This window comes from Nerophis lumbriciformis, linkage group LG05 (assembly GCF_033978685.3).
Source record: "Nerophis lumbriciformis linkage group LG05, RoL_Nlum_v2.1, whole genome shotgun sequence".
In the NCBI taxonomy this organism is placed as follows: domain Eukaryota; kingdom Metazoa; phylum Chordata; class Actinopteri; order Syngnathiformes; family Syngnathidae; genus Nerophis; species Nerophis lumbriciformis.
Window position 1 is genome coordinate 47,199,526 of NC_084552.2, and position 16,846 is coordinate 47,216,371.

Consider the following 16,846-nt stretch of genomic DNA (forward strand, 5'->3'; position numbering starts at 1 on the left):
AAAAATGGATGAATTAATGGATTTTTTTGTTTTCCTGTGCCAAAGTGTCCTGTCCAGCCTGTCATATACAGTAGTTGATGTAGATGCCCATATTTGCTGTACAGATTTACTTTAGAAAAGAAAAGTGTGGGATACATCTCTTGTTACCTTATTTGTATTTGACTTTATTTTATGTTTAGGTAGAATATTATCAAAGGAAACCAGTTTCCTTTAAGTAATATAGAAATTGATCAGATTTATCTATTTTATGGAGGCATGTAGTTCATCAAGGTTTAGTGCATGTGCCTCACAATACTAAGGTCGTGAGTTCAATCCCAGGCTCGGGATCTTTCTGTGTGGCCCCTAGTGTGTGAATGTTGTCTGTCTATCTGTGTTGGCGACTTGTCCAGGGTGTACCCCGCCTTCCGCCTGGCTCCAGGACAAGCGGTAGAAAAATGGATGGATGCATTCAACGTTATTAAAAAAAAAAAGTATAGATTTTCAATCGAATCGTGTGGTGCCTAAAGATTCACAGCCCTATTAAAAGCTCATCCATTTCCTACCGCTTGTCCTTCTCGGGATCGCGGGGGGTGCTGGAGCTGCATTCGGGTGGGAGGCGGGGTACACCCTGGACAAGTCGCCAACACAGATAGACAACATTCACACACTAAGGACTATTTAGTGTTGCCAATCAACTTATCCCCAGGTGGATGTCTTTGGAGGTGGGAGGAAGCTGGAGTACCCGGAGGGAACCCACGCAGTCACGTGCAAACTCCACACAAAAGACCCCGAGCCCGGGGATCGAACCCAGGACCCTTCGTATTGTGAGTATGTATGCAAAATACAAAAGACAATGTTTAAAGTAAATTTAGAAAGAATGGGGGGGGAAGTGCGGGCGTGTACAAGCTCAGCAGACGATCTACTGCTGTTCCACTTTTCTACTATTTTCTCTGTAAACATATTCCTTCTTGGTGTTCAACTTCACAGGAAATGATTTGTAGTTATTCACGTAAAAAGAAACACTTAGCGTGAAGCTTTTAGCGTTTGTCTCTGTCGCTCGAAAATCAAGCCGACCGGAAATTGAGTCACAGCTGCGCCCTCTAACGGTGTTGACTAAAACTACACCCCAGCAACAACATATTGTCTATCAGAAATACTTGGACAAAAAAACAGATGACAGACCTTTTAAGAACATTTAATACCCAATTAAAATAAACTCCTGTTACAGCCAAATAATGACATAAAATATCTAATATTTCCAACAGCAAAAATAACATGAATAATCCCAAAATATATATGTCATCATTATTATTATTATTATGCCTCTTTCATTGGTTTTATTACAATGCTGGTTTTGCTTCTGCAGTAGAAAAATATGCACACAAAAAATGTTTTCTAAAGAATGTGAATGTGTGCTTCTTGCATTGTGGTCGCCGGTTATTGCTTTTTTTTTAATTAAAGGGACAACTTGTGTATGTTTTGTGTAAATTGACTGAGTCGCTTTGTGAGGTAGAGCAGCTTTGTTATGTCTGATGCCCCTTTGGAAAAATAAAATAAACGCTACAATTATTCTTTAAAAAAAAATCTGCCTGAGTGCTAATGAAATATTTAAAATTCAAATTTTCTTTAAATGAAAAGAAAAATGTCAGTGGTAAATTAAAAAAGAGCATTTACCAGATATATTGTTGTGTTTGTGTAAAGCAACAAGTTAATTCCAAAAATATCAACATAAAAAATAACTTTTAAAGTACAGCAAGTAAACCCAATTATAAAAAAATAGTTTAAGTATAGCTGCTGTTTAAAATTAAAAGAACATAGCTTAACCTCAAAATTTATGAATGTAGGAAGTAAACTTGAAATTTTTTTTAGTATTAAATGAAAGTGTGTAAAAACAACACTTAACTTTTAGAACAACAAAATGCTACATTTAAAACCTCAGAGCATCCTTTTCCTTCACACAAAGCCTTATTTGTTGTCATGTTTTTTAGTAACCACGAGTAACCATTTCTGATTGCCATCCAGAGGAAGAGGAAGTCCATATTTGGGGAGGAGGGGCGTGTCACGGGCGGAAAAAATGGCTGACGTAAGCATCGTAGATGGTGTCCAGGAAGGAGCGGTCTGTCTGAAAGGACACAAAACGTCAGGCATCGACAGTCTGAGCGTCTTATTTTGAAAAGCGGTACCTGGATAAGGTGCAGCAAGGTGGCTTGGAGCTGGCTTCTGGACAGGACTCTGGAGGGGGCGGAGTCTTGAGCGCCATCTGATTTCACCTGAGAGAAGACGCTGGGCGAGAGGAGCAAGGTCGTGGCTGTGGTGGCCGGGATGGTTTGTGAGGAAGGCGCCTGAACGCATCACGTGGATGTCACTTTGGAGCTAACCCATGTACCTAATGAGGTGGAGTTCAGTGTGTGCTACTCACCTGTTGATGTGCCGGGGTGCGCTGGAATCGGGGGGCCAGGGCAGGTCCGAGGCGCGGGGGTTCCGGGGAGGCGAGACTCTGCTCCTGCTGGACCAGCTGGAGCTTGTGGAGGAGCTCGTGAGGAGGAAGCATGTTGAGAACGTGAGGCTGGCGAGGACACGCTGAGCAGGCGGCTATTATGGGCTGAGTGGTGTGCTGCGAGGGGGCGTTGCAACAAGGTGTAGGATGAGCATGAGTGGGGGGCTGGTACGAGAAAAGTCTCTTGATAGGGTCTAGTTGCTGGTGTGGATGATAATGATGATGAAGATGATGGTGGTCATTGTCACACAGTTTGTTCTCTGGGGACTCTGACAGTGTGTGGAGGATGCCCCCTGCTGGAGCCCTCTGTCCCTGCATGAGCTTCTGGATGGCATGGCAGGGCTGCTGCTGCCGCTGCTGCAATGAAGCATTTTCCCGGCCCTTTTGCCCCCCCACAGGTTCATAGGTGAGCGTGCGAGCTGCAGGGGGGCGGTCATCTTTCCCTCTTCCAGGAAGGGCGGGGTCACGTTTGGAGACGTGAGATCCAAACAACATGGCCACCGACAACGACCTGCTGTCACCGCCATCGCTGTCCTGTGAAGAGGAGGAGCACAAAATGGAAGGAGGAAGAGGAGATGTGTGTGTGCGTGTGTGTGTGTGTGTGTGTGTGTGTGCGCGTGTTCTACCTGAGTGGGGGGCTTCACAGGTATCGGTTTGATGAGGTTTGCACCCCCGTAAAGAAAACTGCTGACGCCGATTTCCTTTGGCTCTGATGTGGACTTTTCCTGCAAGCACACAAAATAAATATCTTAACTCTTATTAAATACAAACATTATATATTGTCACCTTTTAAAATATATATATATATATATATATATATATATATATTACTATAGAAACATATTTACAAGCCTTTATGTGAACATCAAATATGCTGCTGATATTTATGGTGGTGACTTTACCAACAGAGAATAGATGAACAGAAATAAATCATAATTCAACAAAAACATAATAATAAAAATAAGTAGTTCAAACCTATTTATTCCCTCTTTACTTTTCTATTGTGTAAAGCAACAAAGCTAATGATATTAAGCGCTAAATATAATCTCCATCCATCAATCCATTTTCTACCGCTTATTCCCTTTTAGGGTGGCGGGGGGCGCTGGAGCCTATCTCAGCTACAATCGGGCGGAAGGCGGGGTACACCCTGGACAAGTCGCCACTCATCGCAGGGCTAAATATAATCTCATAATACATATTTTATATCAGTTTAATAAGTTGACTCTGTGCATTAAAAAAAAAAGTTTCAATATGATTTATTTTAAGATTTTTAACAACACAAGTACACTGGTGGTCATTTAAACGCTTGGAAAATAAGAGCAGAAGACTAAACATATTAAAATAAAATAAAAAACAATAGCAGCAAAAAATATACATATTTTACGATTGATTGATTGAAACTTTTATTAGTAGATTGCACAGTACAGTACATATTCCGTACAATTGACCACTAAATGGTAACACCCGAATAAGTTTTTCAACTTGTTTAAGTCAGGGTCCACTTAAATTGATTCATGGTAAAATACAGTCATCACACAAGTTAATCATCAGAGTGCGATATATACATTGAATTATTTAAATTATTTACAATCCGGGGGGTGGGATGTGGAGGGGGTTGGGGTGTGGGGGTTAGGTTTGGTTGATATCAGCACTTCAGTCATCAACAATAATATCATCTGAGAAATGGACATTGAAACAGTGTAGGTCTGACTTGGTAGAATATGTACAGCGAGCAGTGAACATAGTGAGCTCAGAAAGCATAAGAAGAAGTATATACATTTGATTATTTACATTTGATTAATTACAATCCGGGGAGGTGGGATGTGGTGGGGGGAAGGGGGTTAGTCTCGGGTTGTAGCTGCCTGGAGGTGTTCTTTTAGTGCGGTTTTGAAGGAGGATAGAGATGCACTTTCTCTTACACCTGTTGGGAGTGCATTCCATATTGATGTGGCATAGAAGGAGAATGAGTTAAGACCTTTGTTAGTTCGGAATATGGGTTTAACGTGGTTTGTGGAGCTCCCCCTGGTGTTGTGGTTATGGCGGTCATTTACGTTAAGGAAGTAGTTTGACATGTACTTCGGTATCAGGGAGGTGTAGTGGATTTTATAGACTAGGCTCAGTGCAAGTTGTTTTACTCTGTCCTTCACCCTGAGCCAGCCCACTTTGGAGAAGTGGGTAGGAGTGAGGTGTGATCTGGGGTGGAGGTCTAGAAGTAATCTGACTAGCTTGTTCTGGGATATTTGGAGTCTAGATTTGAGGGTTTTGGAGGTGCTAGGGTACCAGGAGGTGCAAGCGTAATCGAAAAAGGGTTGAATGAGAGTTCCCGCTAGAATCTTCATGGTGCTTTTGTTGACCAGAGAGCAAATTCTATAGAGAAATCTCGTTCGTTGGTTGACCTTTTTGATTACAACTTAAGTAAATTTGTGAAATCAATTTGACGCTTTTTTTTTTACTACACTTCACAGCAACAACTTTACAAAACGACAAGAGTGGAAATGTGCATCCTTTTTACATATTTATTTTTAAATGACTTTCCTGATTTGTATATTTGGAAAAATAGAAAGGCAACACCTTCCAGGAGGTTATATATTTATATTAAAGGTATATAAGCATGTGCTGCCAATCATGTTACAATAACTTCATTGTGGAGAATATCAATAACCTCAGGATGGAAGCTCCTCATCTCTAATTCCAAATATTGTTTACATATTTGCCAAACTAAATTCTAACATTCAGGGAAGGTAAAATAATTGATGTAAATATACATTATGTCTGTTACATTGCAGTAATAAAATAAGCAGGAACTATTTAAAAAACAAGATGTAACAAGAAAAATATATGTAGACACTAATAGCTCATAATAACCCAAAATTGTCACACACATTTGTCTAAAATGTTTTTTTAGCCTTTAAAAAAATACATACTTCACAGCCAATTACCGGTACATGATGGCGTAATCTTAATACGGACCTGACCACACTGCCATGAATAAATGTCTATTCTGGCTAAAATCAATGATCATCCTTATGCTGCTCACAGCCACTAGGGGGCACAATTGCATGCTATGGACTCCATGCATGCTAACAATACAATCACACATTAACACATCATGCTTCAAATCATGTGGCTTCACTATTTCACAGATTGTTCTGTTTAAGCATATTGAAGATATTTTTTGGTACAAGTACATCTTTTTTAAGTCAAGTTTCCGGTGCATCACTCGTCAATAGTGCGCAAATAATAAGCTATATATAAATCCTTTCATACTGTAACTACCTGCTGCTTTTAATGTATATGTTTGTGTGTCATGATATACATTTTTCCTATGGTCTGTGAACAAACCGTGTCGGCGGAGAATGAGGAAGTGTAGTGTGTCTGGGAGTGAAGCACGGAGGCAGACGTGTGCACGCAGGAAATACGTGTTGGAATAGGGACGCTGTTCACATTAAATTGTCAATAAAAGCTAAAAAAAAAAAAAGAGCGTTGGACTTTGTGTGTCTTCTTCTGGACGCTACAATACTATTATATGTATTTTGTATGTTGCCATGGCGCACCACCACAATCAAATACATTAAGGGGAAACAAACCCTTTGCCTTCTATCACATTTGCCCCTCTTTGTTGATGATACGCCCCCATGCTAAATTCAGGCTGAAGGTCTAAATTTACAACTCTAAACAGATGCTAAAATATCAACATCTAAAAAAAGTATCCACTATTTTTTTATTTATTTGAAATGCCCTTCAAAACTAGATTTTTCAGTTTCAAAGTTTATTTTCTCAAGCACAAAACTGTTGGCCCTAATTTAGCTCCGTAAGAGAAGCCTGAATTAATATTTGTTTTCTCTTTGAGGTTACCTTGTCGTATTCTGTGTGCGCTTTGGTCAACATCTGGATGATGTCCACCTCCTTCCCTTCTTCGCCTTTAAGCACGCCCATGCTGCCTCCTCCTTTTCCACCTCCTGATGATGACACGTCTCTTTCTAAGGACAACCAGCTGCCCTGAGACTGAGCCGCCGCCTGCTCATGCTGGGTCAGACTGCACAAACACACAAATAATTGACAATGTGAGATTAGTTTAAGAGATGAGCGAGCCCAGAGTTTACACAAGCGCTTACGTTGTCATCCTCTGGGCGATGCGCTGGCAGTCTGCCTTGTCGTAGAACCAAATGCCATGGATGACCACTGGGGAGAGAAAGGAAAGGAGTATTTATAACTTTTTAGAAAAAGAAACAACTTACTATTTGCCACATAATGAAAGTGGCCGCATAACATCAGCAGACGACAGGATGAGACGTGTGTTTCTTTGTAAAAGTTTTGTCCTAATAAGTGGCGCATGTTTGGACAACAAAGTCGACCACCAAGGAGCCTGGGAAAGAGTCTGCCCAGCACCAAATAAGTCAGTGGCTGCTGGACACACACTCACTGGGGATGGAACCCAAGCAGAGGGAAGAAAAAGGATGGTGTGTTGTTGGTTCACTACACAGAGAGGAGAGGGAGTGTGTGTGAGTGAGGAGGTAGAAGGAGCTTCCAGTCACCAAAGAGACGAGAGAGTGGGACATCTTCGTGCTGTATGGCACAGAGACCACTTTTTTTCTCAAGCTGTCAAACTCTTTTGTGCTCTACTTTGAGTGGAGATGAAGTTTGCAGGTGCAAAGTGGCGCTAAGGACAATGCGGGCGCTTGTGTGTTGATGTCCAGGAAGACCTCCACGCTCTTACTGAGTCGACTTTAACCAAGCAAGGGGGAGCCATGCTGAGAGGCCTCTTCACCAGGAAACCCAAACACCAGCGGCTGCAGGAGGAACCCGAAGTTCGCTTTAAAGGCCACCTGGTGTCTGAGACCAACCTGGGCTACACGTACGTGCGACCCGGAGGTACGACTTTAAACCTGATACTGGTACAATCTCTGATGTGACAGTCGGCGATGAAAATGTACGTTTCTCACGCTAACTATTTTTAGACAATTTACTGATTCTCGGAAGTTACGGTAATAGCAAGTGCCACGTGTTTGCCTAAAGATAAGATTCCATGACCCCGGTCTATGTGGAGGCCTTAAATAGTATGCAGGAGCGTAAACACAACTAGTTTTATAATCCTGCTTGCCAACAAACATCTGCAGATGCCCGAGGCTAAAACGTAAAGCTTGATGTCATCCGTCCTTCATTCCTTATTGGCTTGCTTTTCTCTAAATTTGTTGGTTGGTCTTTTTATCACAGCAGTAAGCCCTTGCGCTATAAATAGACATTCCACCTGCCTCTTTAGCAAGCCTTATCAAGTGTGTGTAAGAGGAAATAATGTGTATGTGTGCGCTTTATCACTGACTGCTGCTAGGATGTGTCTAATCTCTGCTGGCCGCCATCGTCGTGCTGACAGACTGATGCAAGCGAAACCTTAAATGGAAGCTTTCTTTCTTTAGATACAAGAAGCATCCATTTTGCTGATATCTAAACTTGTATTTTATCTTTTACGTCAGTCCTCAGAGGAGGGAGTAGTCATCATTTGACATAATTTATTTGTTGTTGTTGTTATTCAACATAAGGTTTTCAGTTCTTACGCCGTGCGTTGCGATAGAGCAGGAAGGGGTGCTGCAGTAGGAAGTCCAAGTCTTTGGTGATGGGCTCAGTCAGGTTCTCCATCCTGAGTCTGTTCATGATGGTGAAGCCATGTTTGGGAGACGCCAGCCTGGACAAAAAGTAATGTAAACAATATTGTTTATAGCCTACCAAATGACACACACAGATAAGCCCTATTAAAATACTAAAATATATATGTGTATATATATATATATATATATATATATATATACACACACACACACACATATACACACATGTTGGGTCAGGAAAAAAACACACAATTCCTTGTGTGTTAAACATACTTGGCTAATACAGTTGATTCTGGTTCTGATAATTTTGTACAAACATAAAATTTGTAGGAGCTACATTATTATCGGGAAATGATCAGAGACACAGCAATTTGTTGAATAATTAATTGAAACACACTTTAGCTAACAGTCTGAACAGCAACATATTAACACCTCCCATCACTACAATATGAAGTATAAACGATAAAACATTGGATATTAAAGAGTACGTGAACCACTACTACCTTGTTTACTTCCCCGACAACCTCCTTAATATATTCAAGTATTTTATTCAGTATTAGTTGTTTTTATTAATCTTTTTTTTTTTAAACCTGTCAGATGTTTTAATTTTTTGGTTGATTTTTGTCAATTTATTTTACCAACTTGTACAATCAGAAATCAATCAGATATATCAAGCAGCTAAAATGTCTAGAATGTATTTAAGTATAGTATATGAGATGTATACCTTAAATTGATTGTTGTGTTTGTAATGAACAAAAATGAGAAATATAATTAAAGGAAGCCGCTTCCACATTCTTCAGCTGTTCTGTGATTGTCCCTCCTTGGTAAAAGTTTGTTACTTGGTTGCTGCGAGTATCTCTTTGTGTCTATCACTGATGGCTATAATTAGGCGTCCATCAGCAGGTAGCTCCATCAATAACACTCAGTCAGATTGTTGGGATTGTCTTAAGGCAGTGGTTCTTAACCTGGGTTCGATCGAACCCTAGGGGTTCGGTAAGTCGGGCTCAGGGGTTCGGCGGAGGTCAAAACACACCCGACTCATCGTGTAAATAAAAACTTTTCCCTATCGGCGTTTTACGGATACGGCAACAGCAGAAGTCACACTGATTTGCAGGTGTGTAATTTGTTTTGAGTTTATGCACTGTGTTGGTTTTGTTCTTTGAACAAGGTGATGTTCATGCACGGTTCATTTTGTGCACCAGTAAAAAAAACATGGTAACACTTTAGTATGGGGAACATATTCACCATTAATTAGTTGCTTATTAACATGCAAATTAGTAACATATTGGCTCTTAACTAGTCATTATTAAGTACTTATTAATGCCTTTTTCAGCATGGCCTTATTATAACCCTCAGATATATCAAGCAGCTAAAATGCGTCAAACATGTCGAAATGTGGCATTTTATCCATCATGCTTAGTAGTGGATTTAAATGGGTGTCATTTTGAACTGTGTGTGGTGCTTCAACATTTTCATAATGTCCACATAGTTTAGTTGGCAGGTTATGTGTTTTGTACAACAAGTATTAACTTTCTGTGTTGATTTCTGATAATTTACACCAGAGATGTAACGATATAAACATTTTAATATCACGGTAATTGTGTCCAAAATAATCATGGTTATCATTAGTATTGCAGAATTGTTGATTGTGCTCAAAAAAGTACTTATACACACACACACTGAAATCTTAACCGAGTTTCATTTTTTTAATTACTAAAATAAATAGACACACAGTATACTTTTTTGGCAGAAGAAACATAAATATTGTTCTGGCTCCATAAGAACCATATACCGGTAGTATTTGAGTGTTTAAATATGTGAATCAATTTTAAATTGTAAACATTTTAGAGTGTTTTTTTAATAAATGCAAATTGGGTGTTGGGTCTTTCCTTTATTTTCGGTTGATATCACTTCCTGTTGAAGACACATCCGTCTGCGTCAACTGCTCCACACTATCAAGTACAAATCCATCATTGTGTGCTAAGACCTGTGCAGAGATTGGGGTACAATGTTTCTAAATGGGGAAATGCATTCATGTCTCTTCTGTTCATGTTAGCATTTAAGCTAGCTAGGAAACTAACGCTAGTTGGTCTACAAGTTTATCAAAGTGTGGTTTCTAATGACGTTTTTTCAATAATTTTAATTTAATATGGTAATACTAACCGTCGGGAGTCTTACCGCGGTTATAATTATTACCGTTTATCACTACATCCCTGAGTCCCATTTTTATAGTCTTTGGTATGACTCGGCCGGGGTTTGAACTCACGACCTACCAATCTCAGGGCGGACACTCTAACCACTAGGCCAATGAGTAGGTCATAATGCTCATTATCAACGACTAACGATGTTGAAAAACATCCATTCGATTGCAGCACATTTGTAGTGTTCCTACCTTAATGTTATCAATAATTATCTTGGGACGCCCAACAGGCTGTATGTTGGGGACCACTGGCATTGATAGTGTTTATGCCAGGAGCCCAGTATGGAACTCAATGTATATTATTTCAGAGATATGACACATACAACTAACCTTGTGTAGATGAAGAGTGTGCCTTCCACTTCTGTCTTTTCCTGGAAAAAAAGTTACATGAGTGTTAATTACAATTATCCAAACCAGTATCCACAATATTCACTCATAACCAGTGTTGGGACTAAGACGTTACAAAGTAACGCGTTACTGTAAAGCTGTTAGTTTCGGCGGTAACTAGTAATCTAACGCGTTATTTTTTTATATTCAGTAACTCAGTTACCGTTACTACATGATGCGTTACTGCGTTATTTTACGTTATTTTTTATGTAGTATCGGCTAGAAACAGAAGATCTGAGTGTGTTTTATTGGAGCGCTGCAGTGTCGTCCTTCTGAATCTCTTGTGTCACAAGCCGGAGGCGCGCTCAGTGTGTGTCTGAGTGTGGGTGTGGGTGTGGGGAGGGGAGGGGTGCTGCGCAATACAACGTGAATACAACGTAAACCGTTGGCCAACTAAAAAGTAACCACAGAACACTATCGGTATAGTGTTCTGTGGTTACTTTTTGGTTGGCCAAGCGGACGTGACGACAGGCTGTCCTCACTCAGGTCCGCACGGACCTGGAGGGGGCGCGCCTTAAGTCCGGCTGGAAAACGGGAGAAATTCGGGAGAATGGTTGTCCCAGGGAGAGGCACTGAAATTCGGGAGGGTTGGCAAGTATGAGATATTCTCACTTCTTTTCTTTTGTCGAGCACAAAGAAAAGAAAATTTTTGTTAAATGTAAGTTGTGTCTTGTATCAAAGATCCCGTCTACTGCCCAAAACAACAATTCAAATCTGCCTGGTGAGGCTTTGTGTATGTCACATGTGCCTTCCTTAGGTGAAGCCAGGTTTACAGCTATGTTGTTATTATGCTGTTTGTTACTTATGTATGTTATGTTGCAGCTATTTAAAACAGTTTTGTCAATTTGTTCTGGCCTGAAATAAATTGGCCCTTTGAAACATATCTTTGTCGTTGTGTGTTGTATGTAGACCACATTGCTTTCTGAGTTCAGTGATGCAAATGCATGTCAAGTTGATCAACACATTGTATTATTCTCCAGTGCAATAACAGTACTGAAATGAAGGCTAAAATGTCATTAATGGGAGCTTTTAAAGAAAAAGGAGAAAAAAAAATAGTAACTAAATAGTTACTTTTCACAGTAACGCATTACTTTTTGGTGTAAGTAACTGAGTTAGTAACCGAGTTACTTTTGAAATAAAGTAACTAGTAACTGTAACTAGTTACTGGTTTTCAGTAACGAACCCAACACTGCTCATAACAATGGCATATATTGTTGAAAGTTTTTTTTAATAATAATAACTATGAATAGTATTGTAACCACATTGGAAGTAAAGCAAATAGATGCAAATAGCACCTTTAATTAAATTAAGTCCTGATGTTCGTTTAAAATGTGCTCTTGGCGGGTCACTCTTCTTCTACGGATAACATCCCGACGAAGAAGGCTTCCTGATGCTAACACAGGTACTTAACCACTGTTGCTACTATTCACTCCATATAACATTGCAGTCAAACACGTTACAGCAAGCAACATTAATAATACAGAGCCCACTAAATGTGACCCCGTTGAAATATATTTAACACCAATGTAAAGCCTGTCAACACGCTAAGCCCAGCTAGTTAGCATAGTACAAACAAGTTGACACCTTACCCACTCGTTGGCTCTGTTGTTGTACGTATATAGCGCCACCTGGCTGGCCACGTCCATGATATTATTAATGTACGGATCCTGTCTCTGTAACGCAGCCAGGCTGATATCCAGCCCCTTGGCCGCCAGACCGCCGCCACTGTCGGCGTGCGTCGCTGTCATTGTTCCCTACGGAGGCGTTAGCTCGCCAGCTAGCATCGGTGGCTAACGCGGCAAACGCGACGACGGAAGGTGAAAATCAAATCATGAAGCAGAGCCATGAATACACGTCGGATAAGGACACATGTACATGTTGATTGTTGAGATAAAATGTCGATTAGGAAGTCAAGCGTTTTCTAGCTGTCTCCAACTGTCATGAAGGGTTGAGGAGATTGTAAACAAGCAGGTGAGAGTAGTTGCGTGGCAGAACGCATGATCTCAGCCGTGATAGTTGAGTCGGAAAAGTCGATCGGCGCGCTCACGATTATTCTTTCACCAGCCAAATTACTTTTTTTCCCTATATTAAAACTAGCAAATATATACTCCTTATATTTGTACGCCTGCTAACGTGCTCAGTAATCTGAGTTGTTGTACCTGGTTATGACGTCATTTCCAATGTTAAAGTATCTGCTAACGTTTTTGACTATATGTGTTTGTTTGCTTTTTTAAAGCCTTTGAAGACTTGTCATATTTGTGCTCTCTTACGTTGCACATGAAATGCACTAGGGGGCGGTATAGGATGCATCAAACCAATTTAACTTAACTGCAGCGTTGTTTACAAATATACTGGACAGTGTGATTGCAGTCTTTTATTATTATTGGCCAATTTCTGACTTGATAGTACTTACAATTAAAGTAAGAAACATTTTTTTTGCAGAGAAATAACAGCTTTGTAAGTCTCATGGTATTTTGACGCTAGGTAAACATGTCTAAAATCACGATTGTGCCTTTATAGTTATAGATTTTAATTTCATGACGATACAATCTCCTCTATCTAAAGCAGGGGTGTCTAAAGTGTGGTCCGTGGCAATAAAATAAAATAAAATAGCACTTAATTTTACAGGAAAAAAATATATAAATTTTTACGGTTACAAAAATTCATTTTCAAAACTAGTATTTAATTTACAGTACTATTATTACTATTATTATTGAATTTTCAACCGAAAGCTGAGATGTAGATTGTTCTTTCTTAATAATAATAATTTACATTATTGTATTTGCTAATTATAGGTTTAATTTTTAATTGTGGGTTGTTGTTTCTGGACAGTGTGATTGCAGTCTTTTATTATTATTATTGGCCAATTCCTGACTTGATAGTACTTACAATTAAAGTAAAAAAAAAAAGTATTTTTGCAGAGAAATAACAGCTTTGTAAGTGTCATAGTATTTTGACGCTAAGTAAACATGTCTAAAATCATTATTTTATTTTCAACCGAAAACTGAGATGCAGATTGTTCTTTCTTAATAATAATAATTTACATTATTGTATTTTATAATTATAGGTTTAATTTTTAATTATGGTTTGTTGTTTCTTAGTAGCATTATATGGTAATGAAAATATTGGTAATTTTAACCAACATTATTATATTAGTTTTTTCTTAGAACTGATTATTATTAGTTTATTACTTTTAACAGAAGCACAATAATTGTTTTCTGTCTTAATACTCATAGATGATAATTAATTAAATAACTGTAAATCATTGTTTTGTTAATATTTGTTAATTATTATTACTTAATAATAGTTAGAATTCTAATAATTTTTCAACAAAAAACTGAGTTGTCTGTTGTTTTTTCTTTATATGTACTAAAATGTCTAGAATGTATTTAAGTATAGTATATGAGATGCATACCTTGAATTGATTGTTGTGTTTGTAATGAACAAAAATGAGAAATATAATTAAAGGAAGCGGCTTCCACATTCTTCAGCTGTTCTGTGATTGTCCCTCCTTGGTAAAAGTTTGTTACTTGGTTGCTGCGAGTATCTCTTTGTGTCTATCACTGATGGCTATAATTAGGCGTCCATCAGCAGGTAGCTCCATCAATAACACTCAGTCAGATTGTTGGGATTGTCTTAAGGCAGTGGTTCTTAACCTGGGTTCGATCGAACCCTAGGGGTTCGGTGAGTCGGGCTCAGGGGTTCGGCGGAGGTCAAAACACACCCGACTCATCGTGTAAATAAAAACTTCTCCCTATCGGCGTTTTACGGATACGGCAACAGCAGAAGTCACACTGATTTGCAGGTGTGTAATTTGTTGTGAGTTTATGCACTGTGTTGGTTTTGTTCTTTGAACAAGGTGATGTTCATGCACGGTTCATTTTGTGCACCAGTAAAAAAAACATGGTAACACTTTAGTATGGGGAACATATTCACCATTAATTAGTTGCTTATTAACATGCAAATTAGTAACATATTGGCTCTTAACTAGTCATAATTAAGTACTTATTAATGCCTTTTTCGGCATGGTCTTATTATAACCCTAACCCTCAAACCCTGGTCCTAACCCTCTAACCCTAACCCTAACCAAATAACTCTAAATTAAGTCTTTGTTACATAGAATATGCTCCCCTAGTGTCCAAAAAACTCTAAATTAAATCTTTGTTACTTAGAATATGTTCCCCATACTAAAGTGTTACCAAAAACATATAACTTTGTCTTGAATTTGAAAAAAACAACATTTTATTTTTCACTAAAGAAGGGTTCTGTGAATGCGCATATGAAACTGGTGGGGTTCGGTACCTCCAACAAGGTTAAGAACCACTGTCTTAAGGTAACCATGGTAATCAGTACAAGGTGATGCTATAGCAATCCTGGATGTATGATGCTTTGGACATATTAATAGTGGAGCATTTTGATTGATAGCGACTATTATAGAATATATTGGTTCTATTTAGAGCAAGCGAGAGTGCTTGGCTGGCTGACACTTCTATAAAATAAGAAGATGGACTCTTGTGGAAGTAATGAGACAACGTGATTAAAAGAACATGACCTGCTGCCGTGCTGCAGTGGGCCACCATCTTGGCCCTCATGGAGCTCTTCTAGAACAACTTCTCAACACTTTTTTAATGCCTCAACAAAGTCAAAAATACTTTTCACCTTTGACTGAGCAGGAGATTGCTGGCTGCCCCCGCATGGGATTGTGGCACTTAAGTGTTTGTTGTTCCCAGAGACCAACGGATCTTTACAAAAGAGGCCGGGATGTACAAATATAGAACTCTCATGAATAGAACAGGCTGGATTACAGAGGATAGTTGTGTGTATGTGGCCTCGTCCCTTGGGTGCTAGTGTCTGTTCCCACGACCTGCCCCAAGATCCTTCCTTTCCTTCCTTCCCTTCCTTCCTTTCACCGTCCTTACATTTGCTAATAAAACAGAGGCTGACTTTGCAAGATAAAGTATGCCAATTACACCACACACAAACTTTATTATCCCCTTTATAATTGCCTAATCAGTCACTAGCAGCAGTGGAACCTCAGTAAGTAGAGTTTAGTCTATATTATCTATATCTATCTAACAGATCATCAATAATAGCACAAATTACATGGCGCTTGTGCCTTTACTGCATCTGACTTTTTTCGAGGATCTGATTGGCTAAAACCTTGTTGTGTTCGGGGTGTCATTGTGCCACCTGTTGCCTTGGCAAGCAGTTGCCAGACCCCAGAAGTATAGTGATGTGCCGATTGGGAAAAAACATGTATGTGATACCCTTTGAGACACTTGTGATTAAGGGCTATATAAATAAACTTTGATTGATTGATTGCCATTGCCGATTAATTGAGTTAAAGTACCAATGATTGTCACACACACACTAGGTGTGGTGAAATTCTTCCTCTGCATTTGACCCATCCTCTTGTTCGCCCCCTCGGAGGTGAGGGGAGCAGTGGGCAGCAGCGGTGCCACGCCCGGGAATCATTTTTGGTGATTTAACCCCCAATTCCAACCCTTGATGCTGAGTGCCAAGCAAGGAGGTAATGGGTCCAATTTTTATAGTCTTTGGTATAACTCAGCAGGGGTTTGAACTCACAACCTACCGATCTCAGGGCGGACACTCTAACCACTAATACCGATTTACGCACAGTGTGGAGTCGCTCCTCTAAGTTGATTATAAACATTACCACAAAAAAATGCATTTTGGACTATCTAAAGTATCATTATCAATATTTTGTTTAGTTATTGTCTACTATTTACTTTGTTTTGATCAAACAATTGTATGCAATAAAAAAAATTAGGTAACTCATTTAAACATTGTGTTGGAATTGTTACACGTTAAAAATATTACAAACCATAAATGCATTTTTTTTTTACAGTTAATACTTATGATCAGTATTGCTGATCTCACTCATGTATGATCGGTTTTGATATCGACAGCCTTAAACCCTGATCGGAACAAAATGTTGGATATTAACATTCACAGAATATATATATTTTCATATGCGTATCAATTTGTTGGCTTGTGTTTACTACGGTGACAAGCATCTTTCTTCTATTATGTGCTGGTGGGAGTCCAGGGAAATGAAAACAGGATGAGTTGAGTCATTAGATCCACTAGCCTGCAGTCAGTTTGACACCATGACGCTTACATTGTGAAGTAGTACTACAGTATGTGTCGAAGACAATA

General features: G+C 39.2%; 1 protein-coding gene across 1 annotated transcript; it reads right to left on the minus strand.

Annotated features, from left to right (window-relative positions):
* Window positions 1-416: 416 nt before the first annotated feature.
* On the minus strand, window positions 417-12,775 carry dcp1b (decapping mRNA 1B). The gene is made up of 9 exons (XM_061959447.2): window positions 12,256-12,775; window positions 10,610-10,650; window positions 8,029-8,156; window positions 6,592-6,658; window positions 6,332-6,512; window positions 3,103-3,201; window positions 2,399-3,010; window positions 2,163-2,321; window positions 417-2,101 (listed from the first exon to the last, which is right to left on the minus strand). The coding sequence occupies exons 1-9, from the start codon at window positions 12,412-12,414 to the stop codon at window positions 2,039-2,041; spliced, it is 1,509 nt and encodes a 502-aa protein (XP_061815431.1). The 5' UTR covers window positions 12,415-12,775; the 3' UTR covers window positions 417-2,038.
* Window positions 12,776-16,846: the final 4,071 nt, after the last annotated feature.

Excerpts from the sequence above, each read along its gene's own strand:
- dcp1b (XM_061959447.2), bottom strand. The coding sequence starts at position 12,414 with ATGACAGCGACGCACGCCGACAGTGGCGGCGGTCTGGCGGCCAAGGGG. Across the intron at positions 3,202-6,331 it reads CGCACACAGAATACGACAAG|GAAAAGTCCACATCAGAGCC; the intron begins GTAACCTCAAAG and ends GTGTGCTTGCAG. Across the intron at positions 3,011-3,102 it reads CTGTGAAGCCCCCCACTCAG|GACAGCGATGGCGGTGACAG; the intron begins GTAGAACACGCG and ends TCCTCTTCACAG.